We start from the raw sequence: 14932 nt of genomic DNA, 5'->3' as shown, positions 1-14932 counted from the left end.
ATAGCTTAGATGTACTGGTCCTTGTGCACAAACTATGGTTTAACCTCCACCAGATGACCAGTGAGTACTCCACCGGATGACCAGTGAGTATACATGGCACCACATACAGTATATATAATGTCAAGTCATAAATCTCTATATATAAAAATGCATGTGTGTGTATCACCAACCAATCACAAAGCATCTTTCATTTCACCAGAGCTGTTCAAAAGAAGCTGAGCTGTGATTGATTGATATGATCAACAGTTTTCCTTGCAACCAATCACTAAGCATCTCTCATTTCACCAGAGCTGGTTAAAAGAAGCTGAGCTGTGATTGGTTGCTATGAGCAAGTTTTCCCACTTGACAACACCTCAGCAGACACTGACATGGTGGGAGAAATCTAGCATCTTTGGGAACATAAGCTCCCAGCCATTGTCTGTCCCCTAGAATGGAGCAGAGAGCACATGACAGAAATGAATCCCCCCTCCTGTGCCCATATACACATCACACATCCTCCATCATATAGGCACATCTTCCCTCTTAAAGGGATCATTGGTATGGAAGTCAGAGCAAATCCAATCCAGCGCTTTGGTTTTGACGCCAGGCCTCTCTTAAAGGGATCGCCGGTATGGAAGTTAGGACCGTTCCACTCAACTTTGTGGTTCTTCCCCCGCACATCTTCCCTCTTAAAGGGATGATTGGTATGGAATTTAGGGCAAATCCACTCTGCGCTTTGGTACTGACACCAGGCCCTTCTTAAAGGGATCCCCGGTATGGAAGTCAGGGCAATTGCCTTCAAATGCTCTGGTACTGACCCCAGGTTCTCTTAAAGGGATCTCCTATATGGAAGTTAGGGCAAATCCCTCAGCACTTTGATTCTGACCCCAGGGTTCTATTAAAGGGATCATTGGTATGCAAGTCAGGGTAAACCTACTCAGAGCTCTGGTTCTTACCCAAGTTCCCTTTTAAAGGGATCCTCGGTACGGAAGTGAGGGCAAATCCATTCTGCGCTTTGGTACTGACCCCAGGCCTCTCTTAAAGGGATCTCCGGTATGGAAGTTAGGGTAAATCCCTCAGCGCTCTGATTCTCACCCCAGGCTTCTATTAAAGGGATCATTGGTATGGAAGTCAGGGCAAATCCACTCAGCGCTCTGGTTCTGACACCAGGCCTCTCTTAAAGGGATCCCCAGTATGGAAGTTAGGACCGTTCCACTCAGCGCTCTAGTTCTGACCCCAGGCTGACGGGATAATGTGGGATATTAGTGGTAGTTGTCCGGTGGCTCTGGCTGATGGGATGATGTGGGATATAAGGAGTAGTATTCTGGTGACTCTGGCTGATGGAATGATGTGGGATATTATGGGCAGTACTCCGGTAGCTCTGGCTGATGGGATGATGTGGGATATTAGTTGTAGTTGTCCAGTGGCTCTGGCTGATGGGATGATGTGGGATATTAGGATTAGTAGTCCCATGGCTCTGGCTGATGGAACGATGTGGGATATTACGGGTAGTAGTCTGGTAGCTCTTGCTGATGGGATGATGTGGGATATTAGTGGTAGTTGTCCGGTAGCTCGGGCTGACGGGATGATGTGGGATATTATAGTGAATGTGGCTATGCGGAGTGGGTGGGGCTATACACTCAGCTTTATATATATAGATATAATCATTATAATTTGTTATAACTAACCGTAGTTAGTTACTATGCCCGGGCAGCGCTGGGCTCTTCAGCTAGTATTCTATATAGCTCAAATTATATAGTAATTTATACAGAAAGACTACTCCTTTTCTAGCAGTCACATTAACCCTTTACCCACATATGATGTACAATTACAACATATTCTGGCATCCTTGACTTTGATGTGGACTGGGAAACTGAGGCCGCATCTTTGCTGGCAGATGATAACTGTGTTATTCAGCCATCAACTGTCTCAAACAGCCACGCATGGAGCCACTATGGTATTGCTGTATTTGCATGCATTAATACTTTAGTATTGCTGCAATCAGGTGAAATTATTGGAGGTTACTGCTTGTAAGAAGATCTCAAATTCTGTCGCTGATAACCATGTACTCCTGGGACGTGTCAGTGCACTGCTATAATCATCAGACGGTTGACTGGTCCCACTGAAATCAGCAGGATCTTTAGATATCTATCCAATGTGAATGGCTACTCACCCTTATAAAAATAGTTTCATACCTATTCACAGGCTGTGTGTGTAATACCTGAGCTGTAATACCAGACACAAGCCATGCACAAATGTTGTTGGTTCCGGAAGGACATTTTTCCTTTTTATGCAAACCTCTTTAAATGGAACGTGTTCTCCAAAAAAAATGCTATTAACCTGCAGAATTAGGATTGATCTGCACCTTAGTAGCATTCTAAAGCCTTTTGGTGCCACACAGAAAGACCATGTACTGGGAGGAAATTAAGCGTATTCCTAAGTGCAGCTTCCAGTTTTCAGTTCTGGAGGAGCTGCCAGAGAGGCTTCCGTCACCGCTCAGGACATAGTGAACAGCAACTCAAACCAGCGTCGGACTGGGGTGCCAAGGGCCCACCTGTAATATTGACTTTGAGGGTCCCTCTTTTCACCTGCGTACAAATATTACACTCCCCTCATTCACAATTGAACCTATATCTCTAAATAATAATAATCTAGGTAGTTTGGTTAATGAATGATGAGATGCTGCTTTTTTCTGTATAGAATAAATTAATTGAATTATGCTTAGTACTATCCATCCAGTGGGGTTGGGGTCCCAGATCTGCACAGGGGCCCACTGGGGGATTCCCCTGTTACCCTGTGGACCAGTGCGAGCCTGACTGGAACCACGTCCCAGCACTAACTGACAACCGGCTGAACAGTGCATCAGTACAGAGCTGGCTGCTAGTCAGTGCCAGGCATGCTTACAGCTACCGCTCACCATGTACTGAGTGGTGACTGAAGTAGCGCCTGCCACACCTCTATGGCTGAAAGCCCAAGGCTGCCGGGGGCTCTCAGTGCGGTGTCAGCACAACTTTTAACCTGCAGATTAGCTTGAACTTAATAGCATTTTTTTTTACATGAAAGGCTCCCTTTAAATGGATCATCTTATATCTGCTATTTCATAAGTATGTGCAAATATACTGTATACTAATGCACAAATTTTGTGTTTTAATCATATGTAGATTTCACGTATGTAGAAGAAAAAGTCTAGTATATAGACTCATGCCACTCAATAATGTAGGATCACACATCATTGCTTCCAGATTTGTTAATGTCCACTGCCATTTGTCAAAGTTCCATACCAATTTATGTAACTTATTTGTGTAAAGGCTGAGCCACATAAACTACAAGATTTTCTCTAATCTCTCAATTTTTCAGTTGAACGATTTGTTCCAGGCCTGTGAAAATGCAATTTATTCTGAATATTTAATAGTCTGAGGATTACGGGCTATCAACTTCAATCTGACATCTAGGTGGATTTACAAGTCTGCTATTTAGAGGTTTAACAAAATTAAATAAGGTGACTTCTAGCCTCTCCAGTGATCAAGGGGCTTAGAACGTAGTGCAGTCCTGTAGTTCAGCTCAAAAGACAGTAAGAGTGTCATATTCTCCGTGTGGAATTTAGAAGATAATGTGACTTACAAGACTTAAATATTAGATGTTTTAAAAGTGAATTGCTTTTCTGGAATGGAGTAAGAGACTATGAAATACTGAAAATGCAATGGCAGGTGTGCTCCAAGATACGACAACCTGCTGTCTCTTGCAGTCCTATGCTTCTAAAGTAAGTAGAAGGCTTAGCAATGGTGCTTTGGTTCTTTAAACCATTCCGATAAGGGGATGGCTATGACTGAAGACGTTGTGCAAGATGATGCATATGCTTGGCTCTCTGTGTATCTTCCAATGGACCTTTTATATATGTTCTATTTTAAGCTTTAATTAACAAACATTATTTGCAATAGATAAACTTGAAACCAAGAAACCCATTTGTAGAAGTTTGGGTACTTGCACCTCCTCAGTACAGAGAAAAGTATTGCTTTCTTTTTACTTTGCTTAGTGCTAACTAGAGATCAACGAACTTGTCTTGAAAACATTTGCCAATTTCAAATTCGTAACGAACGTAGCCCATTCAGTTTTCCCAAGCATTTTTCCTCAAAGTTTGCAAAATTCAGTCACAGATTGGTAAATGATAGCGTTACCACTAATACTTATGTTTTGAACGTGTCTAGGAAAGTGATGCTGTATGATGAGCCGGGAAAAGTTTTTTAATGAGGGAGTGTGTCTAGGTCAGAGAAGCGTCGGAGTGTAATTTTTTTTTCTTTTTTTTTTGTTCTGTAATAACTTAATGTGTGTTTATTCTGGCACACATGTCCCTGTCCATATAAAAAGCAGACATCTTGTTCTTCTGCCGCCATTTTCTCAGTGTACCAGCACCGAAAGGCTGCTGAAAGTGAACTTGTCAGTTAGCTAGATAGGATCTTGTCCTGGGTGAAATCGACCTTCCACCATCTAACTAGATTGTGTTAAAACTCTGTTGCAGTCTCAGGAGGCCCCATTTGCTAATTGAAATCATTTGGGCAAAAACTGTGCTGCAGTGAGTAATCAGTAAGCCACCTTTCCTCTTAAGTCATTAGGCCTAATATAGAGGTTCAGCCAGGAGGCCCTTTTTGCTAATCCAAATCATTTGTGATAAAATTGTGTTGCAGTGAGGTATCAGGAGGCCACATTTCCTCTAAAAAATTGTTAGGCCTAATATTGGGATTCAGCCAGGAGGCCCTATTTGCTTATCCAAATTGCTTGGGCTAAAACTGTGTTGCAGTGAGGAATCAGGAGGCTCCATTTGCTCATCAAAATTGTTAGGTGTAAGAGTGTTGTTCAGGCACACTATCTATGAAAATAAATAGTGATTGTTCATTTAGTGACAGGTGACAGACAGCTGTGGGCCAAAGAAACAGCAGGGTACAAGAGGGGAAGGGTACAAAAAACATGGGTTGGAAAAAGTGAGTTTGTGTTGGAAACTGGAATAGGCTTGGTGTTCGACATGTACGGGTAAAGGTACTGTCACACTTAGCGATGCATCAGCGATCCCGACCTGCGATATGACGTGGTCAGGATCGCTGGTGCATCGCTAAGTGGTCGCTAGTGAGCTGCCACACAGGCAGATCTCACCAGCGACATAGCAGGGGTCGGGGGTCGCTACTTACCTGTCAGGCGAGGCGATCCTGACGTCCTCCCACCCGGGTCCACGTGTCGCTCGTCGGCGCCACAGGAAGCCCAGCAGGAAGCTGACAACGAGAAAAGGCCCAGGACGTTCTCGCGCGATCAGCGATAGCCAGCGGGGGAGCCGGTCGGAGGTAAGTATCAGACATAGCAATATCGCTAGCAATATCGCTATAACGTCACAAAACCAGTGATGTTATAGAGATATTGCTAGCGATATCGCTTAGTGTGACAGGCCCTTGAGGTATTAATGTTAATGAAAGCTCAACTGAACAAACACTGTCTTGTCCTATTCAAAGACAACAGACAACATCTATTACTGGATGGACTACTCCACTCTCTTTCTTTGGCAGCCACACAACGGTAAGCCTTGTAGATGGCTCAGAACGAGCATGTGCTCCAGTGGATGGTAAGCATTGCATCAAGTGGTTGTATGAATGGGTCATCGAGGAGAAAAAAAGCAAAACAAGCTAAGTCACAGAAAACCAGAGAGGTTGGTAACTATGCAGATTGCAGATCCCTGATCCTACCACACAACTAGCAGCAGCCGTGGAGCGTACCTATGATGTTTCTAGACGCTTCGTCACAGCCGGAGGACTAAATAAGCCTGAAGCATGAAAAAGGAAAAACTAACTGCCCCAGAGCAGACCCCAAAGGAATAGATAGCCCCCACACATGTATTAACGGTGAAACAAGATGAAGGCACAAACACAGGCAGGAAAATAGGCTGAGCAAACGATGGGGCCCAAACTAACTAGAGAGGAAAGGAAAGGAAAGACACTGTCTGCAACCTGCAAAAAACCCTACAAAAATAATGTCCAACACTTCTGATAGCAAAATTAACTCTGAAGTCACTAGACTTCTCCCACTATATCAGCACTCTGAAATATTCTGAGACAGAGCAAAAAGAGACCAAACTAGTAAGGGACAAAAAGCAAATTGGCAAAAAACTGATAAATAAGAGTGGAAATTCAGCACAGCCCCCAGCCGGGGCTGGCTGACCACATCAAAAAAACTGAATAGACCATCAAAATCAAGTGTGAACATTAGCAGAAAAACTTAGCTTTAGATGACTGGAACAGAGCTGAAAACCAAGAGCTGACAAGCCAGAAGGAATCACCAGCAACTGAATAGGGCATCGGCTGTCTTAAATCCAATCTGAGACTCCTGAGGTCCAATCGTCATCCTCATTCTCAGGTGGCAGATCTCCACCGATCAAATCAGCCTCACTACCCCCTGTTACCACCAGAGGGAGTCTGGAAGGAGAACTCACAACTGGTGAACCAGAGAATGAACTCACAACAAAGTGGCCTCTTCTCCTCTTCCTCCACCTTAACATCACATACAGTACAATCCTCAGAGGTGGCACCACAGTCACCCTTGTTTCCCCCCCACGTCACATATTTGCAAATGCACAACTGATTACGGGGAACCACAGATGGGCCATTCTGCAGATCTGTTCACACATTTTATTCCATGGGCATCAGAGTTCTGCTACAAAGATTCACAGAATCCAGAGGAGGAAAGGATTTGCACCGATACCCAACATTTTTTGATGTTGGATCCAGGGCTGGATGAAGTAGGGTCCAAGCAGAATCCAGACCCTCATCACCAGACAGGGGTGGATGTGATCTTGGTGAGACTCGGATACCAGAAGCGCAAGCTAACTGTAGTGTGGTGTCAGGGCAGGCAGAGGAGGAGGGTGACTCTCAGGGAGAGGAATGGGAGAACAGAGAGGATGACTATGAGGTTGTAGATCCTACTTGGTGTGAACCCAGAGGCATGCAGCTGAGTAGCTCAGCAGAGGAATTGGAGGGGGAAGAATACGAGGAGGTCACGTTGTGACTTCCCACACAGACACAGAGAGATGCAACCACGACAAGTCCTGAATCCTCAGCCACAACTGTGGCTTTGGCCACCACCAGTCGCGAGTCTGCAGTTCACAAGGGTTGTCTAGGCTGGGCCTTTTTTGAGACCGAAAAGGATGGCCCAACTCACATTATCTGCTAAATTTGCAAAAAAAAAATCAGTACATGCATGAACCGGCACATGTGCGATCAACATGCCTTAGTCTGGGAATCTCACTGTGCTAAAATACGTACTAGCTAGCTTCGCCAACCAATGGCCGTCTCATGAAGCACATCTTCTGCTTCTTCCTCGTCCATCACCGTGCCAAGTGTTCTCACTCAGGTTTCCGGTCATAGAAACTCCACTTCTTTACCCCCTACAGTCGGAGTGAGAGCCCGTCAGCTGTTAGGTAAGTGGAGATGCCTGCTGTTTTTGTTTCAATAAACACAACACATTTTTCTCAATTCACCATAACATCTTTGCCTGCATCTCACTCACAGTCCAGCAGTTTGTCCTGTTCTCCCTACTCCACCCTCTCTCAGCACTGCAGCTAGCCCTTGGTCGCACCGTTGTGGTCACATAAAACAATTTTTCCTCCTACAAATGCTAAAGCTAAGAGGTTGAACTTCACCATCTCCAATCTGTTGGCAATGGAAATGCTGCCTTTCGACCTGGTGGATACAGACGGTTTCCGAAAGATGATGGTCATCGTAGTCCCCCAGCATCAGTTGCCCAGTCGCCATTACTTCTCTAAGAAAGCTGTGTCTGCGCTACACCGGCATGTCACAGACAACATCATCCGCTCCCTGATAAAATATATTTCTGCCAGAGTGCATTTCACTACTGGCACCTGGACGAGCAAACATGGGCAGGGGCGTTACATCTCGCTGACTTGGAATTGGGTCACTGTGGTGGTGGCAGGCAATTAAGGGGCTGCTCCACAAGGCTTGGAATCCCCAAAGCTTGTGGGACAATCCTCTGTATTTAACACTTCTCACTTAATGAGACACGTGTTCCAACATTGCAGAGAAAATCCCCCCACCTCCATACTGCGCAGCCAGGGCTTACCGCAATGAGGCAGTGTTTAAATTAGTATGGCCTTGGAGATTGAAGCTCAAGAGTTGTGGACAGCTATCCAGGCCAAGTTAGAACAATGGCTGTCTCCTCTGAAGCTGGAGCCAGGGAAGGCTGTGTGCGATGACGGTGCAAACCTGGTGGCAGCCCTACACCAGGGCAACCTCACACATGCGTCTTGCATGGCTTACATCCTCAACTTGGTAGTACAGCAATTTCTCCACCACTATCCCTGCCTGGATGCACTGCTGCACAAAGCATGGTTTTTGTGTGCTCATTTCCGATGATCCCACCCCGCAGGTCATCGAATAGCATAGCTACAGAGGTCTTTCATCCTACCGGTTAATTGTTTGATTTGCAATGTTCCGACATAGTGGAATTCTACTATACACATGTTGCAGCAACTGTAGCAGCAGCAATGAGCCCTGTGCAGTATGTCCTTTTGCATAGCCTGGGACAACGAAGTACAGACATGGTATAAATCATGCTTGCGGAGTGGGCACAGATAAAGATCTCTGCACCCTTCTGCACAGTTTTTAAATGGCTACTAAGATGGTTATGGTTAGTGTTGACGATGCCATCATCAGCATCACTATTCCAGTCATCTATATGCTGAAGCACACTTTGAATAGTCTGCGTGAAGAGGTGGTGGTTCCAGAGGAAGAGATTAAAGCACAGAAGGATGGTGAATGGATAACAATAAGTTTCAGACTGTAATCGCACAGGCGGGTGCCAAGTTAGGGTGGATTACAGCTATCAATGGGGGCTCATGGTACCAGACAAACTGTGAGTGAAGGTGAAGGAGCCGAGGAACAAATTGAGGAGGATATGGAGGATGAGGTGATGGACGCGCAACTGTCAGAGGATAATGATTCCCTCTCTGTTGCCCATGGTTGGCGGGAGGAAATGGAGGAAGCAATCTTGAGTGTTGCCTCACCACCAACACACCATGGACTTTGACCTCATGGAAGCGCCCAACATTTGAGCACCTTCTTGCTGCACTATCTTCAACATGATGTCCTTATTCTTAGGGTTAGAAATAGTGCTGACTACTGGTTTGCCACTCTGTTAGGCCCACAGTACGAGTACATTTTTCCAGATGCTTCCCCCCTGGAAAGGGATGCGTGCATGCTGGAGCATCGAAACAAGCTTGTAGAGAATCTTAAGAGTGGTTTTCCCCAAGGTAGCAGTGAGGCACACAGTGTGCATTGCAGTTTTAAACTTCCAACCCCGGGAACGTCAAGGTATCATCGCAAAAACATTAGCAGCAGCAATGTAAGGAACATAAGTAATTACTGTGAGTCATTTCTCACATTTTTCAGACCAGCCCAAGCACCAGCAATACAGAGTACAAAACTGACTCGTTGTGAATGACTGAAGAGGACAGTGCAAGAGTTTCTCAAGCTCAATATCAGTGCCATCAGGGGGAACTTGGACCCTTTTGCATTTTGGTCTTCAAAAATAGAAGAGTATCCTGAGCTTGCCTGTCATGCCTTGGAGGTTTTGTCATGACTGGCAGTCAGCATTCTTTCAGAATGTGTGTTCAATGCTGCTGGCGGTGTCCTGACAGATAAGCGCATCCGGCTGTCCCCTGAAAGCGTAGACCGCCTAACTTTCATCACAATGAACAAATCATAGATCTCTAAAGACTTTTGAACCCCAGTCGCAGACTGGGCAGACAAGGCGAGAATGTCATTTTTAGTGTCATGCATTGATCTCGCGTTATTGCAGTCTGAGAAGACACCTTTGTCGTGACTTCTGTACCCGCAGTTGCTACTGTTGATGCTACAAACAATTTTTTGAAATGTGGAGACTCCAAGTTGGGTTTCCATCTGGTTGGTTGCCTGTAGTGAAAGGTGTGTCAGAGGCCTATTATACTGCTTCTACTTTGTGGAAATTGATGCCACTTAAGTGGTGTGTGACAATGATTATTTTGAAATGAGGATAATTCAAGTTGGGTCTCCTTCATGTTTGTTGCATGTAGAAGTAGAGTTCCCAGACAGGCAGGCTTGCAATTACTTTCACTCAACTACCTGTGTTACTATTCTTACATTTTTATACCAATAGTACACCATGAAACTGATGTTTGTGCCATCTCAGTGTGGCTGGGAAAAAAAGTTGTTGCATGAGGTATTAATTGAAACTTCAATTCAAAGCTCTAAATGCTTGCCCAGACCCTGATACCTCATGCATGGCCCATGGCTGACTTCTTCTCTGCCATTATAAAATGTTCTACTGTGGGTCAACTACCTGTGTTTCTTTCCTTACATTTTTCTACCAATTGTAATCTATGAAACTGATGTTTGTGCCATCTGAGTGTGGCTGGAAAAAATGGAGCTGTTGCATGAGGTATCAGGGCTCCCTTAACTACCAGGTCTTAATTCAAACTTCAGTTCAAAACTCTAAATGCTTGCCAAGACCCTGATACTTCATGCATGGCCCACAGCTGACTGCTGCTGTGCCACTAGCAAATTTCTACTGTGGGTCAATTGATGCCACTTTTCATAGTGTCTATCCCTAATTTTAGCTGTTTGGGAAGTATTTTTGTCACCCCTTAAGGTGTTGTGTATATATTTGGTTTGGCTTGCAATTGAATTTAATGGGGTTTGGGTGCGTTTGTCTAACTATTCAGATAACATCGAGAGGTTCTGCAAACCGAACGTTGGAAGATTCGCTCATCTCTAGTGCTAATATGCAATAACAGCTTGTTACACCCCAGCCATTCACTGGTGCCAGCAGTTATATACTGAAGCTGGCCATGTGATAGCGGCTGACCGAGAACTCATTCAGCCATCAGTTATCTATTCCAACTTTCCCATGCACATAAAGTTCAGCTTAGCCAAGTATTCATATTGTTTCAAAGGTGAGAGTGGAGAAAGCTGTTAAAAGGGTCAGGTGGGAAAATTAATACATACATGCAAATTCTTAATCTCTCTTAACACATTAGGCTCCAATACACATTAGACTGTTGACCAATCCTGCTGATATCAGCGGATTTGACCGACTTTTAATCTAATGTATATGGGAACCTTTGCATAGATCACTTCCGTAGTAATCAGAGTGATTACATACTTGTTGGGCAAGCACAACATAAAGAGAGACCAGCAGAGATGTGTTTAGTGGCACAGGAGTGACAGGTAGAGATAAGAAGATCGATCCACTGAAGATCAACTTTGTGTTGAATTTTCTGAAGTTTACAGATCCCTGGAAATTTGACCATTTTGTGAATCAATTCAAGAGGAACAAAAAATAAAATGCCTGGTGCTATTCCACGCACTGTTGAAGCATCAGCGAGCGGGCTAATTACATTTTGGTTTTGCATAGCTATGCATTCTAATCTTTAAAGGCAATCTGTCAGTAGACTTTTGCTATGTAATCTGAGGACACCATGAAGTACTTAGGCTGTGTGCTGTTGTTTCCATACCATTAAGGTTTTATTACCAGGAGATTATCACTGCCAGGACTGGTGCTTGCATGAGCCCTGATCCAACCATACCCCATCCTCTGATAAGCAGCTCACTGTCTATAGCCTATGTACATAAAAGTTGTGTTGTGGGCGGGATTAGCTTTCTCAGCTCTTCTTCATGCTACATCTAAACCTCTGATTGTGTCACAACTGCTGTACTCAGTAAACTAAGTGATATATTATTGGATTCAGGGTCTCTTTTCCTACATTATGCTAATGTGCTACAGGTGTGCATTGTAGTGTGTTGCAGCGCTGCCTATCAAGAGGGCTCCCACAGCCAGCATAAAGGATGGGCTCCAGCCAGTTTGTACATTGTAGATAGAAGGTCACAGTGGAAGTGATAACCTGAGTCTATGAATACTAAGCTGAAGATTCAAGCAGTGTCAGACATATCATTGATGCAACCTGTGCAGCCACATAAGGGTCCAAGAGGTAAGGGGGTCTATTTCTACCTTCAAAGTAGGTGGAACTTTGCATTATGATGAGCTATAGGACTGGAAAACGCTCATATATAATTTTCTTGTCTGTGTCCGCCTTGGATTCAAGTGATATGCAGAGAATCGCTGTAGTTGTGTAGTCACTCAGTATGACTGTGAATTTTGTGAATTTCTTAATCTGTGATTTACTATGGTAACAGCCCTATAAATACAGTATTCCCTTTACTCTAAACACAGCAATCAAGGAGGGCAATCTTAAAACCCTCCGCTTTTTTCTCTCATGGCTTTTCAGTATTGCGATTCACAGGAAATTTATTCAAAGCAAAAATTTGGGAAAATTTGGCAAACCCAGCAAATTTAGATTTAAAAAGATCCATTCATCTCTAGTGGCAGGGGATTAGAAGGTAGATATATAATAAATTAAGTCATGTAGAGAAACATTATTATTATTTTTATGAAGCAAGGATAACCTCTTCAGTATGAGACATCAGCACGTAACAGTACATGGGTAATTCAATTTTGGTTACTTAGGCTCATAAAGCCAAAATTTAACTAGTTTTCATAGGCGACTGGTATACCGTTATATACATTTACTGCACATGTGATAACATCTATTGCATGTTTTTTTCCCGATTATCATTGCAAATTTTATAGGGAAAACATCATTTACAAGCAACAATAATTAGTTTTCATTTTACCTCTTAGAGTAATCCGCCCGTGCTGCAAGCCATCCACAATCACTAGGCGAACTGCATTGATGTTATCGTTATCTACTATTTGAAATTGCTCCCATGTGATTGCTCGAGACTGACCTTCCAAGAGATCGAGACCTAGGGGGACATAGAAAAGCCAGGTTCATAGTTTATTTGTGCAGTAATAGTTTTCTAACAGGGTAAAATAGAAATGTTACTTATAATTATTCTTCCAAGAATTATTCTATATTGATTTACGTACTAACATTTATAAATCCCATCCCATTTGATGTGAAAATTAGATCCCACAATACCACTTTTGAATTAAATTTTGTCTAATCTGTGCCTGTGTGATTGGCGCTACTAACAGTTCCCACCACAAATAGGACAAGTCATTTCAAACAGCTGAATTTATCATCTGCATCTGTCACGATGTGACTTGGCCCTGTGTGACATGACCCGAAGATCAGTCAGTAACTAAAACAACCAAGACAGACAAGGGGACACCGGGGACACAATTACAATGGTGGGCCCTTCAATATGGAACGGGGAAGTGGACACCTCCTGCACTCCCCTAAGGAAGAGCCCTGAAGTCTCCTCACGTTCCCTTCAACGTTCCCTTCACGTTCTTTCAACCTGTCGCCGACTAGGATACCTCAGCCCTCACTCACCCTGCACCTATCCCTCAGTAGGGAATTCGTAACTGCGGACACTGGTCCCACCGCTGCACTAATACAACACAAGGTAAAATAACGGACAGGGGAAAACAAACAACTTAGCTTTCTCTGCTGCCAATGCTCTGAGGCAGCAGAGTCAGGCACCCTAACTCAGCTTTTAGCAGAAACACCACTGCTCCAGATAGGCTGCAAAAAACACTGCTCCAGATAGCTCCTCTCTTCTCAAAGGTTGGTTTGCACAGGACCTGCTATTACCAACAGTCAGCTGGTGTACCAGGTGACCTTATATAGGAAGGCGGGAGTGGTCTACACTAGCAGACTAAACATGTAGTAACACCAGCGGCCACCGGGGGCAAAAACTGATATTAACCTCCGATGGCCTGAAAGGAAAAAAGTTTATATCAGAGAATCCAGAATCTGACAGATCCAAAATTGGATTGTGACAACATCTTTCTTTGCTTGGTATGCTTTTTAGTACTTTAGCTTTTGCAGCATTTTTACGATATGGATGCAATTTCCATAATGGTGACCCTGGGTGATTGTGGTTTGTTGGCTATTTATTTGATTTACAATTAAATGAAAGCCAAAACTTACCCATATTCCAGGACACCCGGGGGGCATTTGTGTCAGCTGTTCTTATAGATATGTGAACTGTGATTGGGGAGCTTCTTTCAAAGAAGAAATCATGAACTTCTAATTCTACCTGAAAAGCGAGAAATAATCTGCATTCTGAATCCTTACATTATTTTTAAAGCAGATTTTAGTAGAGAAAACCACTTGTGTCCAGGTGCATAATTGTATCCTCATCCGAATCAGAATTGGATATAACTGAATAGATGTAACATTGTAAATCTAAAGCATGACATTGACAATGGCTTCATTTTCTATGATTTGCTGCCAGCCAGATTCAGTATGCCTAATTCTGCTTTACTTGGTGTCTGCACAAAGGAAATCCAAGAAAGGGGTGAGGTACTGTAAGAGTAGCTAATGTTGCGAAAGAGATTGTTAGTAGATTGTCACAAGTGTCAGGAAAGTGTCCTAAATGTAAACCTGCTGATGCAAATGCCAATTATCTACCTTTATTCTAGTCAACACGTTGACTCTTCAGCAGTGGTGTAACTACAAAGTTATGGGCCCCGGTGCGAACTTTCAAATGGGGCCCCCCATGCCAAAATTCATGCACATCTCCGCTCCTAACACCTCGTACACGCACGGCTCCGCTCCATACACCTCGTACACACGTGGCTCTGCTCCATACACCTCGTAAATGCGTGGCTCAGCTCCGTACACCTCGTACACACATGCCTCTGCTCCGTACACCTCGTACACACACGGCTCTGCTCTGTACACCTCGTACACACACAGCTCCGCTCCGCACACCTCGTACACAAACAGCTCCACTCCGCACACCTCGTACACACATGGCTCCGCTACATCCACACTGTAAACCCCTACTGACCCAACACAGAAACTTTACCTCATCCAGCACCATGACAATCAGCACAGCAGAGTCCTGCAGACACCGAAGCTCCTAATCATGTGACCCCTGGCTCCTCCCCTCCT

The 14932-nt window shown here is 44.1% G+C and overlaps 1 protein-coding gene across 4 annotated transcripts in view; it reads right to left on the bottom strand.

Moving 5' to 3' along the window:
• FREM1 (FRAS1 related extracellular matrix 1) overlaps positions 1-14932 on the bottom strand; it is a 375258-nt gene that overhangs the window by 210491 nt on the left and 149835 nt on the right. For all 4 annotated transcript variants that reach the window (XR_012231567.1, XM_073572162.1, XM_073572160.1 and 1 more), the window contains exons 7-8: positions 13964-14072; positions 12699-12830 (exon numbers count right to left, since the gene is read on the bottom strand). Coding sequence is in view for 3 of the 4 variants with exons in the window: in XM_073572162.1 (XP_073428263.1) it covers positions 12699-12830; positions 13964-14072 (241 nt within the window). In the remaining variant the exon portion in view is untranslated. The remainder of the gene's footprint in view (positions 1-12698; positions 12831-13963; positions 14073-14932) is intronic.

Source organism: Dendrobates tinctorius, unplaced genomic scaffold (assembly GCF_039654945.1).
Source record: "Dendrobates tinctorius isolate UK_male_01 unplaced genomic scaffold, ASM3965494v1 ptg000031l, whole genome shotgun sequence".
Taxonomy (NCBI): domain Eukaryota; kingdom Metazoa; phylum Chordata; class Amphibia; order Anura; family Dendrobatidae; genus Dendrobates; species Dendrobates tinctorius.
This window is presented reverse-complemented; position numbering and strand designations above follow the sequence as displayed.